At 37.4% G+C, this 24,327-nt stretch overlaps 1 protein-coding gene and 1 pseudogene across 1 annotated transcript; both read right to left on the bottom strand.

Annotated features, from left to right (window-relative positions):
- Positions 1 to 3,572: 3,572 nt before the first annotated feature.
- On the bottom strand, positions 3,573 to 5,308 carry LOC125210244 (UDP-glycosyltransferase 83A1-like). Its single transcript, XM_048109810.2, has 2 exons — positions 4,761 to 5,308; positions 3,573 to 4,537 (listed from the first exon to the last, which is right to left on the bottom strand). The coding sequence occupies exons 1-2, from the start codon at positions 5,263 to 5,265 to the stop codon at positions 3,663 to 3,665; spliced, it is 1,380 nt and encodes a 459-aa protein (XP_047965767.2). The 5' UTR covers positions 5,266 to 5,308; the 3' UTR covers positions 3,573 to 3,662.
- Positions 5,309 to 19,860: 14,552 nt separating this feature from the next.
- Positions 19,861 to 24,027, bottom strand: LOC125215539 (UDP-glycosyltransferase 83A1-like; annotated as a pseudogene).
- Positions 24,028 to 24,327: the final 300 nt, after the last annotated feature.

Here is a 24,327-nt window from a genome sequence, read left to right as displayed (position 1 = left end):
TTCATCTAGGGCTCTATTCGGTATCATTGAATTCAACAAGTAAAAATTAGAATTGGAGCCTTTAATTTTAAATCTAATATTTGGTATTCGCAAAATATTTGGATTTGAAATTGAATTATAATTTCAATAATAACCATAATTGTGAACGCACATCCCTAGAATTCTCTTATCTCTCATACTTTATCTTTGTGATTTAATTGCATTTAGTTGTTTACTTGCTTTTAATTGTTTTTAATCCAAAATTCTCTTGTTTCTTTAGATAGTATTTGACGCTTAGTACACAATAGCCAGTTGGAATTATATTCCCCGTGTTCGAAAACTCGGTACTGACCTTTAGCTATACTAGATCTACCCTGTATACTTGCAGGTATTTTTAGTGATAATAAAAAGTGCATCACAAGAGTTGCAAAGCAACCACTTCGCTTTACTAGCTTCTTCGAATCCTTTTCTCATAGCTTCGAAGGTGACCTTTTCTATTTACGGGTCTATGGGGAAACTCCATGGAAGCTCACCATTCCTCCAAGAAGGTATATCGTTTGAAAGACTAACTACAACCCCATTTTGGAGAGATCCTGCCCTTAATTTGTTAGAATATATATATATATATATATATATATATATATATATATATATATATATATATATTTTGTCCGCTTTGAGTTAAGTCTCAAGACATTATTTACATAAGTAGTAATGACAGTGACAAAAAAAAAAACTAAACAAAAGGGATGCTTAAATATTTTAAGATTGGGATGTATTCATATCATTATTCTAAATCTTACTTAAACATAACACAAATCTGAACCACTCATTTTTATTATTTAATGACCGAGATTGTAGGATATCTCATTCATTTTAATTCATTAAAATATAATAAAAAGGTTAATTTAGGAACTTGATTATGCTACGATTATTTATACCCATGATTCTCTCCCACTTTGTACGTGTATTTATGGAAATTATTTTGCTGATTTCGTTCCCATCAATAATTGTAATCCTTGATAACACAATCGTTGATAACAAACTTCACGCAAGACGACGATCTTGACAAAAATTTTTGATTTGTCCAACAATCAACGCTTCTTTGAGGAGTTTTTTTGGTGTCGACGATGGAAGAATGTAATTGCATTGTACTATTATCAGTTTTTAATCGTCATGAACTTGTCACCATTATCATTGTTTTTTACATCAATTTGTAATCATTCGTATCTCCTGTCAGTTGAGTTTTGTTTGTAGTGTAAGACGTCGAATCTGCAGGCATTGATGTACGAAATGTTTAACTTAATGTACATTACACAGCCACCTCGTTTATCATCATTTTTATCCCTTAATGTTGCATCGTTTTAGTTCCTTCAATATCGGCTGATAACACGATTTCCCTAGGATGTATTAGACTGCGGGGTTAGGGTGTAGTATTTACGCAATCCCATATTGTAAGTAATGTACGTATTTCCACTGATAAAGTATATGTACAAAAAATGTAGCATTCTGAATCCATAATGTAGTATCGTTTTTTATTCCATATGGGCTAGGGTGTGTACGCGTAATGTGTAATAATGCACAGTCCAAATGGTAAATAATGTACGCACAGTCCAAATGGTAAATAATGTACGCACAGTCCAAATGGTAAATAATGTATGCATACTATTTAATAATGTACAACTCGAATGGTGAATAATGTATGTATTTCGCGAAATAATGTACATGCTTAACCGTGAATAATGTACAGATATAGTAACATAATTTTTACTGTTTTGAATTATTAATCAACTCCAAAATTCACGGTTATCAGTCGATCCAAGAAAGTTGAAACCATACCTTTTGGGTTTAGCAATCCAATCAGCTAGGTTGTAGTATGCACACATTCACATACTGTAAGTAATGTACGATACATGTGTTATAATGTATATGACACTATAATGTAGCATTTGTTATCCAGAATGTAGCGTCGTTTTAGTTCTGTAAAGGCCGGATCCCTAGGGTTTAGTATTCCATGGGGCTAGGGTGTAGTATCTGATACGCTCGGATTTTGCACTGTTTTAAGGCCATTATTTCCGTTTTTGATGTCAAAGTCACTCTACACGTCCATTATTTGTATATTTTATCTATTTTGGTGTTTTGACGTGTTTTGTGAGAAATGTGCATAATTGAGCCGAAAAAGGGAGCCAAAACGCAAAGTCTGGAAATCTGGAGTCAGACGGCGACCAGCGACCGCCGGTGCCTGGCGGTCAGAGCAGTGCAGCGGTCCGCCTCGGAAAATTACACTTGGAAGAGAGTCTCGCCCGGCGACCGCCGAAAGTTGTGCGGCGGTCCGCCATCGGTGTAACAGAGACTTTGGACTCCAACGCGGCGACTGCCGGCCAAGGTGCGGCGGCCCGCTGGAGAAAGGCGGCGAATCTGAATTGCCCTAGATCTGCTCCAAGATTTACCATATTTTGAAGATCTTTTCCTTCTACAATGAGGATTGACTTTCCCCTATAAATAAGACCTCAAGCTTAATCAAAATAATTCAATTGCGCAAGGAGTTGAGAAGGATTTCAAGAACATCAAGAACGACAAGGATTCAACCTACGAGTTTTATTTTCTTTAGTTTTATGTTCAAATTGTTTCCCCATCAATCTATGTGTTTAGCTTATTCATTTATGTGTAACTAAACTCATAGGATTCTAGGGATGTGTTAGTAACGACTTTGGTTATACAATTCCAATTTTCTATTTATTATCCGTTTTATTTTTACTTTGTTTATTCCCTATTTATTAAATAAGTTTATCGTATTTAGATTTCTGAAAGTAGTTAATACTCCCTCCGTTCCTTCTTAATTAAGACGTTTTTTTTTCGTTATGGAGTTTAAGAATAGTGTGTAAAAGGGAGCTTTAAGGTCCTAATATATTCTTAGTGTTGAGCATCAAACAAATGACAGTCATTAGATCCTGGATTGGATGGTTGTGATAAACTATATAATTATACTACGATGCTACATTATTAGCCAAGCTACATTATTAGACTAATTAAATCTACATTGTTTTACTAAAATAGTACATTAATAGTTAAGTTACATTATTAGACTAATAATCTACATTATTAGATAACACGCGACATTAATTTAACCGTTAGATCAAAAGTTCCAATGGACTAACAAGTGTTTTGCTTTTTGAATACCATATAGATATGAATACATTCTTAGTGTGTTAAGTAGATGGAGAATAAAGTAAGAGAAATGAAGAGATAATAAAGAGAGATATTTGCTTTTTGAGCAAAATAGAAATGATTCAATTTATTTGGAATTTCCTAAAATTGTAAAATGACTCTATTAATATTGAATAGAAGTATAAAAAATGTTATGTAGCAGTATAAAACTATGTGTACAAAACTAAGGGTAGTATACCAGAGAGATGTTAAAAACTAAAAAGTGTGAACTATTATTTGGATACTCCCAAATAATGAAATGTGCACTATATTGTGGGACAAATGAAGCAATTTTTTATAGACTAACATGAATTTTATTGAGGACGCGATCATTAACAAGCGATCACAAACGAGTACAACATTATTAGCCAAATACTGAACATATGTACTCTCAATTGGAAGGATAGATAAAATTTAATAAGGATTGATAAAGTATGATTAATAATATAATTTTAGGAATACCTAAAAACCATCCTTCATCTCCTATCAAGATGGTCAATAAACTTTTTCAGATTGTTGCAAGACAATCCACCCTCAGCAACACTCTTTCCACACATTTCCTTCAGTTTCAATGCGTTTTCCTTGAACTTATTATCAGAAAACAGCATGTCAATTTTGTTCTTGATTTCATATCTTGATCTAATCCCCTCTTCATCAAAATCAATTTTCAATCCAATCCCCCACTTTTCACAAATGTACCTCTCATTATGCAACTGGTCAGCAAAATAGGACCAACATAGGAAAGGGACCCCATTGCTCACGCCTTCAATAGTCGAATTCCATCCACAATGAGACACGAAACAACCAATGGATGGATGCAAAAGGACTCTGCTTTGTGGCGCCCATTCCACTATCTTCCCGAGCCCAGTCCCGAACCCGGGAGGGTTAATGACACGTGACCCATTGGCGAGGTCGGGCCGGACGACCCAGAGAAAAGCCCGGCCTGATAGCTCAAGCCCAAGAGCCAACTCATCCAACTGGTGCTGAGAGAAAACTGCTGAACTTCCGAAAGAAACATATACCACAGATCCATCCGGTTTGGTGTCCAGCCAACGTAAACAGGATGAATCTTCAGAGAAGAAATTGGTGGATTTGATATTGTTGGAGTCGAGTAAATTTAAGGGCCCGATTGGCAAGACGTTTGGAAGCAACTCAATAGCTGCAGGTTCAAGCTCATGACAAGTATTGCAAAGCAACCACTTTGCTTTACTTGCTTCTTTGTATACTTTCATACGTTCGAAGAATACCTTTTCCATTTCCGGGTTGCTGGGGAAACACCATGGGAGCTCATCTTTCCTCCAAGAAGGTATATAGTTTGAAAGACTAATTGCATCCCCATTTTGGAGAGATCCTGCACATAATTTGTTAGGATATATCGTCAATTATCATTAGTTTGATATTGTCGGCTTCAAGCTAAGCCCACATGAATTTGGTTTTAGGTCATTCTCAAAAAGCCTTGAATCAATTGGGATTGTACAACACTTATGTACTACGTTTAAGATAATAACCGAACATTATTCACAATAGAGTAATAATAGAGATAAAAACAAAAGTGATGATTTTGTATATATTACCATCTATATTGAGAATTCCTTGCTCCAATAGTTTGGAAATGTGAAGCATGAAGGCCAAGCAGGCGAAGGAAGGTGGGGAGAAGCAGACAGGCTCGGCTCCCATCTTACCAGCAAAGTCGAAAATCCATGGAAATGAGATGTCAGCAATGAGACAGGTAACCTTCTCGTTAGGATTGGAGGTGTTGATCCTTTGAATCAACTCTGTTAAGGTTTGTGGCATTGTCTTTCGGAGAGTCTCGAGCAGCGTAAAGAGGCTGTTTGGACCGTCTTCAGGAGTGAGACCGTCAGGGATAGTTTCCATCACTAGGTTGTGGTCGGAATCATCTTCGTCTTCATCTTGTTGAGGAGATGCGGAAGAAAGTATTTTGCGATGAATAGACTCGGCATTGACAAAGGTAACTTTAATGCCGTGTTTGGCTATTTGGCGACAGAGGCTCATTAGCGGTTTCACATGGCCTTGGGCCGGGATTGGAACGGCCAACACATGAGCTCTCTTGCCGGCCATCGGAGCTCCTGCTTTTGAAATCCTATCGACTAGTCGGATATGGATGTATAAAAATCGAACGTATCAACTTTTAACCACACATTTTTTTCCATTTTTATCACGTGTGAGGAAACGCTGATATCATACTATCTTTTTTCGGGCTAATTGGTTTCTTTTCTTATTTTCAATTATTTGTAAAAAATATTAAATGAAAGAACTGATAATTATATTATTATTATACTTTCTAATTACTTCATATCTCTGTTATTATGTGTCACTAGCTTCTTTTTAATGTATCTATCAACATTAGCAACGCTGACTATTTTACTATTTTTTATAATAAATTCCACAATCCATTTTCAATATATAAAAATAGGATTCACATTTTATTTATCTTTTCTACAAATTTTTTTTATAGTATCTATATTATTAAACGAAGGATGTAGTAATAATTTATTAAATAATAGTTTTTAAATTATAAATCATACTAATACATAATACTCCCCCCGTCCCATAAAAGTTGTGTCGTATTCCTTTTTAGTCCGTCCCAACAAAGTTGAGTCATTTCCTTTTTTAACTAAAGACAAAACATCTAATCACTCTTATTTTATTCCATCATTTACTTTATTCTCTCTTATTTTTCCTACTTTTTTCATCTCTCCTATTTATTTAATATAAATTCTTAATCTCCGTGCCCAAAAGTTTTGTCTCAACTTTTATGGGACGGAGAGAGTAACTATTATTATTATTATTATTATTATTATTATTATTATTATTATTATTATTATTATTATTATTATTATTATTGTTGTTGTTGTTGTTGTTGTTGTTGTTATTATGAATTTAAATTAATCAGGAATATTCTTGGTGATATTTTGGAATAGTAAATTACATTCAATTATAATATCAGTAGATAATTATAACTACAATAACTAAATACACACTTCACCACAGTGAATTAAAACTCGATATTATTATTTTCAACATTAACTACTGTACTTCCATATTCCCTACTCAAATATCCTATTATATGCACATATGAGAGATGCCTAAATTAGAAAACTTTTAAATTGTCCAAACCTTAGCCACTATAATATTTTAATAAAAATATATCTATATAAAATGTAATGATACGTTGGAGTTAGAGGAGGAATGCATGTATTTTAGTTAGGTGGCCAAATGTTAAGCCTGTGACTAAAAGCTAATTGAGGACACGTCATTAGTTAGTTAGAGAAAAAAAACCGAGGAAAAAAAAGAGAGGAGAGGGGGAGGAAGGGACCGAGTGGAGAGAGGATAGAATTTGGGAAAATATATAAATATTTGAGCTAGGATGCGATCAAATGAAAATTTTAAATATGGTACAATTTTAAAATTATGATCTGGATCATTGAAAAATATCAATAGATAAAAAAAAACATCAATAGGAAAATGTCAATAGAATTTCAACAATTGGTAGTCGATGATTGATGTTGTGTTGATATTATATTGATACTGTATTGACATTAAAATTTTGAAATTTTACACTGTATTGATATTGTATTGAAGCTGTGTTGAGGAGTTTTGAGTTTGTACAATCTATAAATTTGCATTTTATCACTACCATATTTCAGCTTACGTAGTTTGTATGGATGAGGTTTTGTTAGATTCTTGTCATATAGGTACGTATAAATTTATTTATTTATTTATTTCACAAATATTACAATCATTATTTATTTTACAAATATTAGACGATTGATTGTTATATGTTATATTGAAGTGAATGTTTAATTTATAGGGTGGAATATGATGTGAATATATAATTGATGTAAGGGATTTATTTATATACTGCATTGGAATTATTTGACAATCTATATATTAAGGATATCTAAATGATAGAATTGATATGTTTTACATATGGTATCACTGGCAGACCTACACACAATGGGGGAGGGGCTTTAGCCCCTAACGAATTCATTTTTTTAATTATTTTCTACTATAAAGTTCTATAATTTATTCATATTCTATACACATTATTATATAAAAGCCTTATTAATAATCTAAATTACCTACAAATTTATGTTTAAGGTAAAATTTGAGAATTTAGCCCCTACTTCCGTTAATTTCTGCGTCTGCCACTGTATGGTATTGAAAGTACATGAGTCATTTGATTAAAAAAGATCTGTGATAGTCTTGCCCTGAATCTGAAATCAAAGTGGACATATTGAGACCTTCGGGTAAATCATATTGGGACCTTCGAGTCAAATCACAGTGGGACTCAATCATGTTGGGATCTTCGGGTCAAATCACAGTGGGATCTATGGGTCAATCATATTGGGACCTACGAGTCAATCATATTGGCATATTGGAAATCCCGGGCAGATACCAGGCTTTATTTGTCACAGAATAATAAATTGAGCATAGAGATATGTATATGGATCTGAAATTGTTTATGATATTTGATGTTTATTTATATATGTGGATGTTTGTAATTATAGTATTTGGCCGGTGAAATAATTAATATGTGATTTCTTTACTTTAATTTGTATTTGTTTATTATAAATATATACGTCAGAGAGGTTGTGGTGTGACACAAATACTCCCTCCATCTCTCGTTATGTGTCACTTTAGTTTGGGCACGAGCTTAAGAAATGTAAAGGAAAGTAGGTTAAAAAGTTAATGGAATATAAATTCTACTTTTATGTATTAGTTTTACAATAAAATGTGAGTAAAATAAGTTAGTGAAATGTGGGATCTACTTATCATTTATAGTAAAAATGAACAATTCATGGGGGACAAACGAAATGACAAAAGTGAAAAATTAGTAGGGAGAGTATCATTTTAGATGGAAAGCGGATAGCTTTTATATAACTTTATAAATGTGAATATAATTTGTCTGAACTATTCCCTTTGCCTTATTAAAAATTAAACGTTTTCTCTTTATTGTCCTATTAAAAATGAAATGTTTGTAAAATGGAAATACTATTATCCCAACATTTTATTTTATTTTATTTTCTCTTTATAATTAATACAGAACATAAACTCATGACAATATTTTATATTTAATGAGACATAGGGAGTATATTAAACGAGGAACTATTTCTTTCTAATTATTCCATAATGTCTTATTTGGTACTCTCTTTATATTTAAGCACGAAATTTAAGGAAATTCTATCAAGTAAATAAATAAAGAGAAAATAAAGTAAAAAGATCTCGTCCCAACTAAGTTGAGTCGTAACTTTTGGGCACGAAGATTAAAAAATTATATTGAAAAGTAGGAGAGATGAATAAAGTGGGAAAGATAAATAGAGAGTAAAGTATGTGATTGAATAAAGTAAGAATGATTGGATATTTTGTTCTTTTATTAAAAAAAAAGGAAATGATTCAAGTTTATTGGGACATTCCAAAAAATTAACATGACTCAATTTAGTTGGGACGGAGGGAGTAGAATAAAGTAGAGAAACCAAGAGATATTAAAGGAAAAGAGGAAAGATATGCTCCACTTTTAGCTAAAAGAAGAGCTGACTATTATCCCATAGAAATAAGTTGAATTTTCTTTTCCATCGTCCCATAATAATAGTCCATAACCATTTATGGAAATAATTTTTTCCTTTCTTTTACATTATAATTTATGGGCCCACCATCTACTACTCCCTTCGTTCCATAGTAGATGTCACATTTGGAGATTGACACATGATTTTAGGAGGTGCTGTTTTTGGGTGTTAAGTGGAAAGAGAAAATAATATATTTATATTAATGTGAGAGGGAACTTTTTCCAGAAAAGGAAATGTGACATCTTTTGTGGACAAATTAAAAAGGAAAATATGACATCTATTATGGGACTGATGGAGTACTACTTTCGTCTCTCTGTTGTAGAGGTGTTTAATTTTGAGAACTCGTTTTAGAAAATGATATTCTCTCCATCCTATTCAAGATATTCACCTTTCCATTTTAGATTGTTTCACCCAAGATGTCCATTTTCTATATTTGGAAATGAATCCATCTCTCCCCTCTCCTTATTAAAATATTCAATTACTTTTTTCTCTTTACTTATTTAACCTAACAACTTCTCCTAAAATTATATGCCACACAAGAATATTGTAATCTTGAATGGAGTGGAAGGAGTAATAAATAATTGAAGTAGATAAAAAGTAAAGTAAAATAAATGATTATTAAACTTGTAATATTTGTATTAAATTAGTTATTAAAGTTTGATTTATTTCAAAATGAATGCTAAGTTTAATACTAGTAATTTTTGGTTTAATTATCTTGAGTGGTCACAAGAGAGAGCATAACGCAGAGAACAATTTTCTTTTCATTATCCTTTTTTTTTTAATTTTTCTTTTTCTTTAATTACTCCTTTAGTTTCATTTTTAGATGTCCACATTTTTAGTGGCGCGAGATTTTAGGAGGATAAAAAAAATAGTTAAATATTTTAATGAGGAGAGAAGAGAGAAATTTATTTCCAAATATTAAAGTTGACATTTAGGGCCTGTTTTGTAGCCTTGATTGGGCTGGATTATATGATTTATCCACAGAAATCACCCTGTTTTGTACACTTGATTAATAATCCGCATGACCCGGGAGAAAAGGCATTGACCCGCTTTTTTTAACTGTTCCTAATGGATATATGCATGTTTAAAATCCACCAAAATTAAATGGATTAAAAACCCATCTTGGAATTCGTAGCACAGCTAATGCACAATATTCCATATTTATCCTTCTATTTTGCCCTTACAAAATCAGTTCAAATTTTTAATTGCAAATTGAAAAATAATTTGGGTACCTCTTCCTCCGCCAAAATCTGTCGAAGAAACGTAAGCTTTTACCTTTCATCCGTTCAAATTTTCAATTGCAAATTGAAAAATAATTTGGGTACCTCTTCCGCCGCCAAAATCTGCCGAAGAAACGGAAGGTCAAATAGTAATTGACGAAGCTGTATCATGAGGCTTTATCTGGTGTAATTGACAACAAGCTCCGACAAACCCTCGCTGCAAGCCAAACACTCTTTCTGTCTCTCTCAAAGCCAGCCGCCATCTCTGTCTCTCTCAGGTATAGCAACCGGCCATTATATGTGATGCATATTTTGCAATTGGTTATAGGCGTTTGATTGTTTGAGAATAAAAATCTTGTCATAATTACTTGTTTGAGGTTGAATTTACTGCTTCCTAGCTTATACAAGAGGTTAAAATATGTCCTATGAGCATGGTAATTTATTGTTTGAGATTTGAAAATAAATTATGCACGATGCCTCTTTCTGAATTGAGAGCCTTTAACTTTGCAAGTAGGTAGTAGCTTTTAATTTAGAAGCTCATATAGAAACACTTGTTTTGAATGAATGGATATTCATTTGGGATATGAAATATGAATGAGGGCATCCATGTATATATAACATGTCTTAATCGGATGAAATATTTGATAAACCAATGCATATTTACTTATTTATATACTTGTCTGAGGTTGAATTTATTTGTTCCTGGCTTCTCCAGGAGTTTAAATTATGTCGCTCTGAGCATGAAATTCAATATTTGGGCTACCCACTTGAGGTTTAGTTCATTTGTTTATATCTATGTATGTTGTTTTGGTGACTCAAGCATTTTACTCTATTAGCATTTGCATAGTAAGTTGAATTAGTGTGGTTCTCAGATCAGCACATGGCGAGCCGTGTTTCTACGCCTGCAATTCTGCTTCAAATGATGGAGGATGTGCTCCAAAATCATCATCTTGACTTGGTGTCTGTAATTTTGATATATCTATCCAACAAGAGACAAGGTCGACGGATTGGACAGAGAAACATACGGGCGGCATATGGACATCTTATGAGGATCCCTGAGCAGGTCAGACGCAAGAATCGGCTGTTTGGGGTGACTGATGTGTCATGTTTGGATAATCTTCGTATGGATAGAAATGCCTTCGGTAGATTATGCCAAATTATTAAGCAATCAGGGGATTTAGTGGATGGAAGATTTGTGACTGTCGAGGAACAAGTCGCCATGTTCTTGGGGATTCTTGCACACCACAAGAAGAATCGTGTCGTACGGTTCGATTTCTGGAGGTCTTCATACACAGTGTCACGCTATGTACACCGTGTATTACGAGCCATTCTCCGCTTGTAGGGCGTACTAATGGTCCACCCAATACCCATTCCGAATGACTGCGACGACAATAGATGGAAGTGGTTTAAGGTAAAAAAAATACATAAAAAACTGTCCCCTATGTTTGTATTAATATCAATACTTATTTGTGTAATTTACAGTTGAATAATATCATTTGTGGGCATATTATATTGATGGGAGTTACTATCGGATGACCTCTTAGGGCTGTCTAGGGGCACTAGATGGGACCTACATCAATGTTCAAGTAGCAAATGATGCGAAGCCAAGATACCGTTCGAGGAAAGGACAAATTTGCACAAACACATTAGCAGTGTGCGATCACTATCTGAACTTTGTATATGTGCTACCGGGGTGGGAAGGGTCTGCAGGTGATGCTCGAGTGCTACGTGATGCTATGAACAGGGTTAATGGACTAAGGGTCCCTCAAGGTGTCTTTGATTTTAGTTGATTATCTTGTTACAGTTGTTGTATATGTATTATTAATCTGGATTTTTGTAAAAACCATGCAGGGAATTACTATTTATGCGATAACGGTTATGCAAATTCTGAGGGATTTCTTACCCCTTACAAGGGTGTGCGTTATCATTTGAAGGAATGGGGACCCGGAACTGAGGCTCCACAAAATCCTCGTGAATTGTTCAATTTGCGTCACACACGTGCACGTAATGTTATAGAACGTGCTTTTGCAGTGATCAAGATGCGGTGGGGCATTCTCAGAAGTGCATCATATTACCCTGTGAAGACTCAAATTAGACTAATTATGGCATGCTTTTTATTACATAACTATGTTAGATCCGCCATGCCTGACGATCCTATTGAATTGGAGATGAATGGAGGGGATGGGGCTGAAATTATAGATGAAGGTGTTAACGCTGAATTCGTTGATGGAGTTGAACCATCAACAGAATGGAATGTGATGCGGGACACTTTGGCTGAATCAATGTGGAATACGGTACGTCATGCCATTTAAATGCAAATAATTGATTCTCAAAACTTGATGTACTCTTCATAATCTTGTGATTTGTTTCATGCTTGATATATCCAGTACCAAGAGCACGGCTACTGAGATTGAGAAGCTGATTTATGGAGATCAATGAATGCAAAAAATGTACTTGGATTGGAATCGTCGAAGCATTGATACTTCTGTTATTTTTGCAAAGTTTGTTTTGTACTAGTCAAGCAAAAGCACTTTAGCATAATGCAGACTCTAGTGTTTAACTAAAGTGTATGCTTAGATTATCTTAACTTCCAAACGGAGACATAAATTAAGCTTTGTATTTTGTAGGTGCAATTTCTCTTTTGGGTTATAAATATTTGTTTTGAATTGGATAGTATATGATTTAACAATGAAGACATATGTTACAGTTTGTCATTTTTTGTTGCACTGCCTCTTTTTGGTTTTGGTTTACGAAAACTGGTTGTGAATTGGAGAATAATATAACTTATAAATGGAGACATTTTAAGATTTGTAGTATTATTTTTTTTTTTAAATTGATTTCAATCAAAATTTAACAATCACGAATTTAAACTGATATTATATTTAACTTACTAACATTAAATAACTTAAGTAATAGTACTATATTACTATCTAATTAAAAGTAATACGTATAACTTAGATATTTTGGGTTTTTCACACTGTTTATTCACAAAAAACATTTCACATAGAATATGTTTGTTGAAATGCCTCTAAGATATATTTACATACAAGTACATTTATTTTAATTTTTAGCAACTTACTCTTTTTTCTAAATCTCCCACTTCAGTTAATGCTATGATTGATCAGTGGAATTTAAAGAGTAATATGGATTTAAGACGCTATATATAAGGAGACATAAGTTAAGATTTGTAATTGTTAGTTGAGGAGATGACACAAAACAAAGCCCACATGATATCATATACCAAAAAAAGTGGGTGTACATCACTAGGAGATCTATCGTCTAATCCATAGATAACTAAGTACTAATAAACTTCCATTTACCAAAGCATTAACAAAAGCAAGAACACAACAGAGAACCGAAGAAGGATAATGGGCATTACATGCAAAAAATGACTACCAATATAGATAATAATTCCTTCGGTTCATGCTTCAACCTCCACTGCAACTACGGAGCTGTTTTTCGACTGGTTGGGAGGGGGCTCCAAGATGCACATGAACTACCATTTGGGGACGCCTGTGGTAAGCGCCTAACTGGAGATGGATATCGCCGGCGAGGGCGGTTCTCGATCTTGTTCTTGAGATCATCAAAACGTGGGGCATGGGTCATCACGTTCGTGGTGGATTCACGGTCTAGTGAGTTATTCACACCATCTCCTAATTCCAGATCGTCGTTGAATAACTTTCGTTTTGCCTTCCAAGACCCTCCAAACAGCGGAGAGTTTACCTCCTCCAAGTCCTCCACAACTTCAGTTTTCTTGGTTGGGCTATGATTCACATATGCAGTAGAGTTCGAGATGACCACAACATCTGGCTCATTCTCAACCTGCACATTAGATAACTTGAACAGGGATACGAGTCTAGAGAATTCTGGCTCGTCTCTATGATAGTACGCACCTGCAAATGGATTTTGCTGCACAGATTGGAAAAGTTATTGCACTTGCTCGCTCTACAATAATGCACTACTTGAAAAATAGTTAAATGTGCAAATTTTTATGTATTAAATAATGGAAAGTGAACCTGAAAGATCTTATTCCAGACTACATCATTGGCTCTGATGATTTTGTGGCTCAAGTCCCAGATAATGTCTGGGGTGTCAAGGATCTCCTTGAACGTTCGAAATCGTCTTTCGAGGAGCTTCACACGTTGGTGAATCTCAGTGAGAGTAAAATTACTGCCCAACTCCCTATAAAAGAGATCGCTAGCTTCGATAATAGCCCATCCAGGTATCACGTCCCCAATCCAAGGATCACGTCGTCGCAGACGTATTATCGCGGACAGCAGCTTGTCGTCGACTTCAGCTGACCAACTTCCTTTGTAGAAAAACGCATCTTGCTTTGGAATATTCATAGACATTTTCAAGGATGATTTTTTGAGGGAATGCCTGGATACGTGCTCAAGTCTCATCTATTTATACATGAAGATCCATCTAATAGGTGTGATAAATATCGCCGACTACTATTTGAACCATAACACTGTTAGCTTTAAATACTTGTGAAATTAGTTTCTGCAACCTCTTCAACATCCTCATGAGCTCATAGTTGACAGAGACTGAGATTTAATGCAGTAGGATTGAGGCTCCATGCTCTTTTCACCACCTCAACACGTTAGAATTAGTCTTCAAGGCATTAGTAAATACCGCCGACTACTATTCGAACCACCAATTGTAACATTATTAATGCTTGGATCCAAACTACTCCTGATATTTCACAAATGAGCTACTTAATTCACCCCATCCACTTCTGAAAAAGGTGTTTCATGAGCTGTTACACACCACATATTAAATGCAAACTTCAAATACGTGTTTTTAGTTGAAGAGTCCAGATCCTCTCCTTCAAAATAATCACTTCCATGTTCGTAAGAGGACCTTGGTGAAAGAATTTCTCCTCCGCAAACATCAATTCTCCGAATAATATTTTGCTCGTCCTGACTACGCACATCTGACTATTAGTTCTTCTGCAGATTCGTGGATGTTTGATCATTGCAATAAGCCAAGCTTCCTCAAGAGCTTCTCTTTGACAAATAACAAATATAGACTGGTAAGTCTCCTGACCATCTTTTGCATCCATTGAGATTATCTTTTTCTGAGTTAGACTTATAATTTACAATTCAAGCTCATATAAATATGTCAACTGTCTTGTCATTTACGAAAACTCTGTCCTGAATGGGTGAACAAGCATGGGGTTGAGCTTCCATATGATGTGTCATGGACCGTGAGACTCTTGAAAGTTGGTAGTTGGGCGAAGCATGGTTGGAAGGCCATTGTTCAAAAAAACATTTTGAAGGTAGGGAATCGGTGCAACTTCCAGATGATTGATCATCGGGTCGTCCAGTTCTATTTCTTCAATGAACACTGAGTTTGGCTCCATCCAAGGTACTTCAATGGCTTAAAATGTTTAATTTTGTTTTCAGTTGATGTTGTGGTTGACATATACTTAATCGTCTACTACTATGTCTAAATCAACTCATGTCTTAGTATAGATCTTTTTCCCTTGCTGTCAGTTAACTAAGCATGCTTAAAAAACTTATGGTTGCATCTATAGATCCACTAGTATGTAGTATAAATCAACTCATGTCTTAGTAGTTATCTTTTTCCCTTTCTGTCATTTAACTAAGAACGTTTAAAAAAAATTTGATTGATGGTTTGTAGTGCAGTGAATAAGCTATTTTCTTGTTTGGTGAAAGAGAGTGTTTTAATTATAATTTAGTTCATTTAATCTTGTACAGATATCTACTTTAGACAATCAATGCACACCAAATAATTTACATTAGTGACTCATATGGATAATGATGCCATTTAAGTCTACCAAAATATACATCAGTAGATCAAAAGATGGGGAGTAGTGGCATCCATCACACCAAAAAGGATGGCCTACTACATAATTTGATCATGAATGACAAATTCCCCTACACTATGGGGAGTAGCGGCATCCATCACACCAAAAAGGATGGCCAACTACATAATTTGATCATGAATTACAAATTCCCTTGCACATTTAACTACTACTTCTACATAAAAAGCTTTCAAAAGCATCATTCTAGTCCCAACCCCATCACATGACATTCTGTTTCTCCAAGGCTCGATACACATAGACTTGTCGTGCCCCTTCCGGCAAACTCATGAAAAAGTCGAGCCTCTCAACCTTTGCAAGGATAAACTCAGAGCCATCCGAGGCTTGTTCCAAGCTTAGGCCAGGTATGACCCCTACAAGCTCGAAAACTTCTTTGCGGGCCTTAGTCAAATCGAATTCATATCCAATTCGAGTAGCTAGATATTGCAGCCTTGCATTAGTGTCTTCATGCATTTTCCCGATAACTTCAACAAGGCCATCCAAAGCATCTCGACCTTTTCGCTTCTTCCCAGCCACTCCAGCACTAGAGGATTGAACACTATCAGTAGGCTCTTCATGCGGCACAACATCTGGATTTCCTTCTTGTTCGAAGTACTCATCAAAGTCGTAGTTGTTCTCGTAGGCTTCTGCAGTGTTTGGCCTTGATTGCGAACCCATTTCATTAGCTGCATCTACCATATCTTCAGCGCCTAAACCAGTTGCGTGGACATCTTGAATAAGATCAAAGTAGTATTCATTATCATTTTATACTCCCTCCGTTCTAAAAAAAATTGTCATTTATTTCTATTCCGTCCGTCCTTAAAATTTGCCACCTTTCACTTTTACCATATTTGCTAATAGACCCCACATTCCACTAATCCAGTCTCGCTCACATTTTATTATAAAAACTAATATATAAAAATAGGACTCACATTCTACTAATTTTTTCAGCCTATTTTCTATTACATTTCTTAAAACCCGTGTCGGATCAAATAGTAACAAATTATTAGAGACGAAGGGAGTAAAATAATTGACAAAAAGAAGTGTGTCTAGTTGCAGTGTTATGCAAATGGAGTATATGGTAATTTGTATTACAAATACGAATAAACTGTACTTTTAATTTGTTGTTGTGTATAGTCCCTCGTCCAAAGGTAGCGGGGGCATTTTCTTTAACACGAAACTTAAGCATTGATTTGTTAAAAGTTAAAGTGAAGAGAGTATAATAAGAGAGAGAATAAAGTAAGAGAGATAAAGAGAAAGTAAGTTATGAGAGGAAAAAATTGTGCTAAAAAAAAAAAGAAATGATTCAACTACATTAGGACAATCTAAAAGGAACGACTCAACTACCTTGGGATGGAGGGAGTAGCAAAAAAGTTTATTGTGTATGAATTTTTTAAAGTAGTTGATATAAATAATGTTACGTAGTACTCCCTCTGTTCCATAGTAATGGAGGCAAAACTTTTCGGCACGGAGATTAAGAAAAAATGGGTTAGGTGAATTAAGTAAAGAGAGAATAAAGTGGAAAATGAAAAAGGTAGAGAGATGAAGATAGAAAAAAGAAAGAGAGAGTAAAGTAGATGTGGAAAAATGTGTTGACTTTTACTAAAAAGGGAAATGACTCTATTGCTATTAAACGGATGAAAATGGAAAAACGTCCCTATTAGAGCATCCGCAATGGTGCTTAGGCCAGCCATAGGCCAACCATAGGCCAGCCATTCTCTCCCCTGCCACGTCAGCAACACTAAAAAAACCACCTGCCACATCAGATTTAGGCCAGCCATAGGCCAGCCGCAATAAAAATAATTCAAAATATACTACATTTACGGAATTAAAATTACGATTAAAATACGGAATTAAATTTATGAGACATATACGGGAAAAATAATCCAGTCCATTAAAAAAAAAGTACAAAGATTTTTAAAAAAAGTAACTGATTTTTTTTTTAAAAAAAAGGGCTTCCACACACGAGCCCCGTCGTCGCCGTCGCCGTCGTCCTCGCCGTCGCCATCGCCGTCGCCGCCGCCGCCGCCCGTGGTATTTGAGCCCACGTCGGAACTCGCTAGCCGTGCCCTCGCGATCTCCAAATCAACACGCATGCTCTCGAGCATCTCGTGAAGAAACATCTTCTCCGTGGGATCCGTGGCGTTCTTCCACTCTTGGAAGACCTTGTACATCTAATCCCGCGTATGGTTACGCGAATGGAGAGTGTACTCGAGTGGGGCGGGTGGGAGGGCGGAGGACTGGACCTCGCGGGGCGATAGGGGGGATCCGCCCCTCGCAGCCCGCTGCGCCCGCTTCTGTCAAACCAGTCGGGGGCGACCAGTAAATGAAGGAGGGGATGGAAACTCCTCAGCATCCGGGGGGAGGTCGTGGGATCCGCCGCTGTAGTCGCCGCTATAGTTCAGTCGCTGCTTCTTCGGCCACCCAGCGTCACACCCCGCCCGGAACTTCTCGGAGTCCTTCAATAACAAGAAGCACACCCAGAAGGTGAACTCCTTATACTTCCCCTCCAAGGGGAACTGACTCGCGGCTATCCTCCGGGCGTCGTCCTCGTTCTGCCCACTTCTGAGCTGACGGAGGGCGTTGGCGTACAAATTCGCAAAACGGCCCACCGCGGCCCTGGTGCGCTCCCACCCCTTTCGGACCTCCTCGTTGCTGAAGTCCTTCCCGTGCGGACAGTGCCTCCTATAGGCAGCTCTGATCTTCGACCACATGTTGACGACCCGCTGGTTGTTCGCAACCAGCGGATCGTCGCACACCTCCAACCACCCCTTGGCCACCCCGGCGTACTCATCCTCCGTCCACTTCCTCCGGCCAGGGGCAGCGGGCTGCGATGACTCGCCGACCGCCTTGCCCTTGCCCTTCCCCTCGTCTTCTTCTTCGGCGCGGCCCGCGGCGCTGGAACGGGAGTATCATCTTCCCCGAGATCGATCCCCATATCATGCAATGACAGAAGGTCATCGCCAGTGAACTGCGTCTCCACTGGGGTCGACGTGTGAAACGAAGCTGTCAAAAAATCAAGCGAGGGCCGATATACCGTGTCACCTCCTGGTGACCCCTGCACCCCCCCTGCATCCCGGGATGCATACCGTGCTGCATCCCCCCCTGCATCCCGCCCTGCCACATCATCCCCATCATCTGCTGCATCATAATCTGCTGCATCATAATCTGCTGCTGCATCTGGGGCATACCCCCCCACCCGGGCGCTGACTGCCCGCCGCCCGACATCCCCCACGGCATACCCCCCGGCATACCCCTCTGCGCCCCTCCGGCGCACCGGCCATCATCCCCATCATCTGATTCCAAGGGATGTTAAACCCCGGGCCCATCTGCCCCCATCCAGATCCCACAGGTACCGTGGGAGTCTGAGATCCACTCGTCGCTGGACTGGACTCGTTGTTGTGATCCATCGCTCGATGATGCTCTTGCACAGAAAGTTAGAGAGAGAGAGAAAACTCGTTAAAACAAGTGGTGCAAATGAAAATGAAATGAATATCGCGTTTATATAGGTTTTTAAAAAAAAAAAAAAAAAAAAAATCAAAAATCGGCGCTGGCCGATCGGGCCGCCACAATGGCGGCTAGCCGATCGGCCAGCGACGAGCGATCGGCCAGCCCACGCCGATCCGCTAGCCGATTTCTCTCTCGCCGACTGCAATGGTTCGGCTAGCCGATCGGCTAGCGCGACGAATCGACTAGCCGACCATTGCGGATGCTCTTACTATGGAACGGAGGGAGTATTTGATTTTTTCTTAAATGTGTATAAACAAGGGTACTATACAATGTTAAAAACTAAGAAGTGTGAACTATAATTTTGGTACTCCCAAATAATGAAATGTGTATTATGTAGTGGGACAAACGAAACAATTTTTTATAGACAAAACATTAATTTTATAGAGGACACAAAAACGCGATAACAAAAAGTTAACAGCAAAATACCAAGTACCGAACATATACTCAATGGTGAAGATCGATTACATTTAATAATGATTGATGCAATATGATTGATGATATAATTTTAGGAATCAATAAAAGTCATACTCTACTTTCTATCAAGATGATCAATAAATTTTTTAAGATTGTTGCAAGACGTTCCACCATTAGCAACACACTTGCTACACATTTCCTTCAATTTCAATGCGTTTTCCTTGAGAACTTCTTCTCAGAATCTAATCCCCTGTTCATCAAAATCAATTTTCAATCCAATCCCCACTTTTCACAAATGTACCTCTCATTATGCAGCTGGCCAGCAAAAAAGGACCAACATAGGAAAGGAACCTCATTGCTCACGCCTTCAATAGTCGAGTTCCACCCACAGTGTGACACGAAACATCCAATGGATGGATGCGAATGGACTCTATTTTGAGGCGCCCATTCCACAATCTTCCCGAGCCCAGTCCCAAAACCAGGAGGGTATAAGGGCATCCGCATCGCGTCTCGATGCGGTCCCTATCTCGTCTCGACGAGACGAGACAGCATCGAGACGGCGATGCAGCATGCATCTCGTCCCGAAGAGACGAGCCGTCTGGCGCGTGACGCGTCCCGAAGAGGCCGGCCTCGAGCTGGCGAGACACGCGCCTTGGCGACGTGGCGTGCTCCGGTTCGTGATTGACGCCCACTCGCCGGCCCGCGAGTGGGCGTCGTTTATATCCGTTTAAAATGTTTTTTTTGTTTTTTTTTAAATCAGGAAAATTCAAAAATAAAATAAATTAAAATATAGTAATTTTTAATTTTTGTATTTTTCAATATTGTAATAAAAATTGAAAATTAAAAAATTAAAATTAAAAATACTCCATAGGATTTCAATTATGTATTTTTCGTATTTTCGGATGTTGTAATTTTTGTGGTTTTTAATGATTTAATGAATTATTAGTATTAATATAATATTTCAATGAAATATTAATTGAATTTGTTGGAAATAAAAATAAAAAATGAAATTGAATGAATAGTTAAGGGATGAGATGGTTAAGAGATGGAGGGATGCAGGTGATGTCTCTTAGTTAAGAGATGAGGTGAAAAGTATAGTGGGGCCCATGAATAGTGAAGAGATGAGACGGATACGAGACAAGGATGCGGATGGCCTAAGTGATATGACCACGGTTGCTAGACGTCAAGAGTGTCCCTCACGGCGTGAGCCATGGATCGATTGGGGTCCAAGGATAAGAGGGAGGTCATGCCACATACCCAATACAGCTCAAGGGATGCTCAGGGAAGCAAGGAAGAGGGAAGGCTCAGATTTGAGGACAAATCCTTTCCAAGAAGGGGAGGATGATACAACCATGGAAGCGGTGCACCAAAGCTTGTACCTGCAGCTGTCTTCAATCAGTATTATGCCCATCACGATGACTTCCAAATGCTTTGAAACTGCCACAATTATCTTCGTCTTTGAGAGAGCTTCGCGTGGGTATCTTACACGCCCCAATCGGAGTTCGGAGGAGAGAGTTATGGACGATTTACTAAAGCCGCGCAGAAGAGGCAGGGAGCTTCAGAAGGAACACCCGGGCGAGTGTTTTCACCATGAAAATCACCCGACCGGGTGAAAGTGTTGTGAAGCATTCCAGATTCCAGAAGAAACATCCGGGCGGGTGTTTTGGACCGCACAATTCGCCCGACCGGGTGAATCACCCGAGACTTAGTTTTTGTGGGCCTTTTTCACATTTTGGGCTCTTAGTATAAGTACCTTTTTGATGTCATTTTTCATTCTAGATAAGATTGTGATTGAAGTTATCTCCCTAGTGAGTTTTTCCTCTTTGAAGAATGTATTCAATTCCTTCCTTGAAGGTTGCTTGTTTCAATTTCATAGATTGATTCAAGTAAAGGTATGCATCAATGGGGTGTATCCATTGAGTAGTGGAGCCAAGGGGTGATAGAGCTATTGAAAGTTGCCTAGGGTTGTTTCCATTCTTTTGGTCAAGGTCCTATGGTCATAACTCTTTTATCTCATCATTATACACATGCTTTCCATTCCTAATCTTCCATCCATTCTTGTTTAGATTCAATTTTTGTTGGTTGGATCATTATTATCTTTTGCCTTGTGTTGATAAATTGAAAATCAATCTCACAAAAATAGTTAGATCAAGCATCATTAAATGGGTAATCCTTGGGAAATTGACTACCCATAGAAAAGCCCGGCCCGATTACTCGAGCCTGAGAGCCAACTCATCCAACTGCTGCTGAGAGAAAACTGCAAAACTTCCGAATGAAACATACACCAAAGATCCATCTGGTTCAGTATCCAGCCAGCCAGCGTAAACAGGATGAATCTTCAGAGAAGAAATTGGTGGATTTGACATTGTTGGAGTCGTGTAAATTTAAGGGCGCAATTGGCAAGGCGTTTAGGAGCAACTCAGTAGCAGGTTCGAGCTCATGACAAGAGTTGCAAAGCCAACACTTTGATTTACTAGTTTCTCTGAATCCTTTTTCCACATCTTCGAAGAAGACCTTTACCATTTCCGGGTCGCTTGAGAAACTTCATGGTGTTGAATAATCAGATATTGAACATTGGAGAAGATTGTTTATTCACTGAATTATGTTTTGAGGATATAATGTACATTGGTATTTATAGGGCAAGAAATATAAATGCATCTAGGGACAAGAATACTTGGAACCCTACATTATAAATGCTATCTCCTCTTTCCAATATGTTGGGAATCCATAATTCTCTTTCCAACATCCTTGAGATACCCAAATTCTATTTCCAACACATGGAAGCTCATCTTTCCTCCAAGAAGGTATATCGTTTGAAAGACTAATTACATCCCCATTTGGAGAGATCCTGCACGTACAAGCGAAGCCTGCATGAATTTGGTTTTAGGTCATTCTTAAAAAGCATCGAACTAATTGGGATTGGAGAACAGTTATTATTGCTTTCACGACAATAACCGAACACAATTCACATACAAGATAGTAATAATAGGGATATCAAATCAAAAAGGATATTTTAGTATTACCATTTATACTGAGAATTCCTTGCTTCAAGAATTTAGGAGCGTGAAGCACGAAAGTCAAGCATGCAACGGAAGGCGGCGAGAAGCCAACAGGCTCGGCTCTCATCTTGTAAACAAGAAAGATGTTAAGAATCTAGGAGGTACACTATGTTAGATAAATTGGGACAAAATACCTGAGTTGTGTATAGGCGGTAATTTAACTATTACAATCGAAAAAATAACAACGATAAGTGGAATGAAATTACAACGAAAATAATAAAACAAACCAACAATAAATTGAGTCGATCCCGCTAGAATAATTACGTATCAGCTAGTGCTCACGGATTGTCATATTAAAATATATAATTTTACATGTAATGTCTGCTCAACTTTTACGACACACTAGATAATAACTATTTCCGGCGAGTCGCCATGTCCTGAAATCGCCAAAGAATGGTTTCATTTCCATTTTTTTTAATCATTCCTTGGTCTTTTGGAAAAGTATCGATGCATAACTACAATCAATAACAACTCTGTCTACCAAAATTTGTCCCACTTTGACTCGGCACGGATTTTAAAAAATGTAATGAAAAGCGAGTTGAAAAAGTTAGTGGAATATGTGGTTCACTACCAAAAATGATAATAGTGAAATGAGACAAATTTTGGGGGACGGACGTAAATGGAAAAATGGGACAAATTTTGGTGGATAGAGGTAGTAAATTTCTTAGTGTTAGATGATATATATTCATACAGTAATAACTTTACAAACATACTATTTAGACAATGTAAATGATTTTATACTAATTCTATTTTCACCGAACTATCTAACTATCAAATCCAAGCCAATTAATCAATTATAATTTATGAAGATTGAAAATTGAAGCATACTGTACAAATTAAATTAAAAAGCATTGAGGCAAATAAAACTTGAGAAATTGAAATTGAGCCCTTGAGATACTCAATATGATATATCACCTATTTACATGTATTCCTACCTAAATCGCGCTGAAGAACTCCGGCAGCAGCGGACGAAATCAAGCAATTCGAAAATCTCAAGCCTCCAACTCCTGGCGTGAAGTTTGCGTCTGCTTATGTGAAGATTTGGGCAATTGGGCTTAATTGTGTAAGGGCTTAGGGTTGGAATTGTTTGATATTTAAATTAAAAGGCCCAAAATAAAATAGTAATCCAATAATGAATTAAATAGTTCAAAATAAAAAAAGCCCACTTTTCTTCTTCTTCTTCCCCAATTTTCTGTTACAGAAATTAAAATTGAGGGGGAGGACGGGAGGAGTACAGCCTGCACAGGGGAGACGGAGTCGGGGCTCGGCGTCTCGCTCCGGGGCGGAGACGGTCGGAGCACGGCGGTATAAGGGTGGTTCGAGGTCCGGCGCCGGGCAAGCCCCCGCTGGCACTGAGTAGATCCATCGCTGTCCATAACGATAAAACGACTTTCTCCTAGTATGTAGAAGCACCTCAAACCCGTTAGGTATAGGCGAACTTGATGAAACTTCGAGAATTGAGCTAGACAATGCTCCTTAGATGCACACTAAAATTGTAACGCCCCTAATTTTCGAACCCTAAT

The sequence above is a fragment of the Salvia hispanica genome, chromosome 3 (assembly GCF_029641045.1).
Source record: "Salvia hispanica isolate PSC_SH4W2 chromosome 3, Shi_PSC_v1, whole genome shotgun sequence".
In the NCBI taxonomy this organism is placed as follows: Eukaryota; Viridiplantae; Streptophyta; class Magnoliopsida; order Lamiales; family Lamiaceae; genus Salvia; species Salvia hispanica.
Note: the sequence above shows the minus strand (reverse complement) of the source record. Positions and strands in the feature narration are given on the sequence as shown.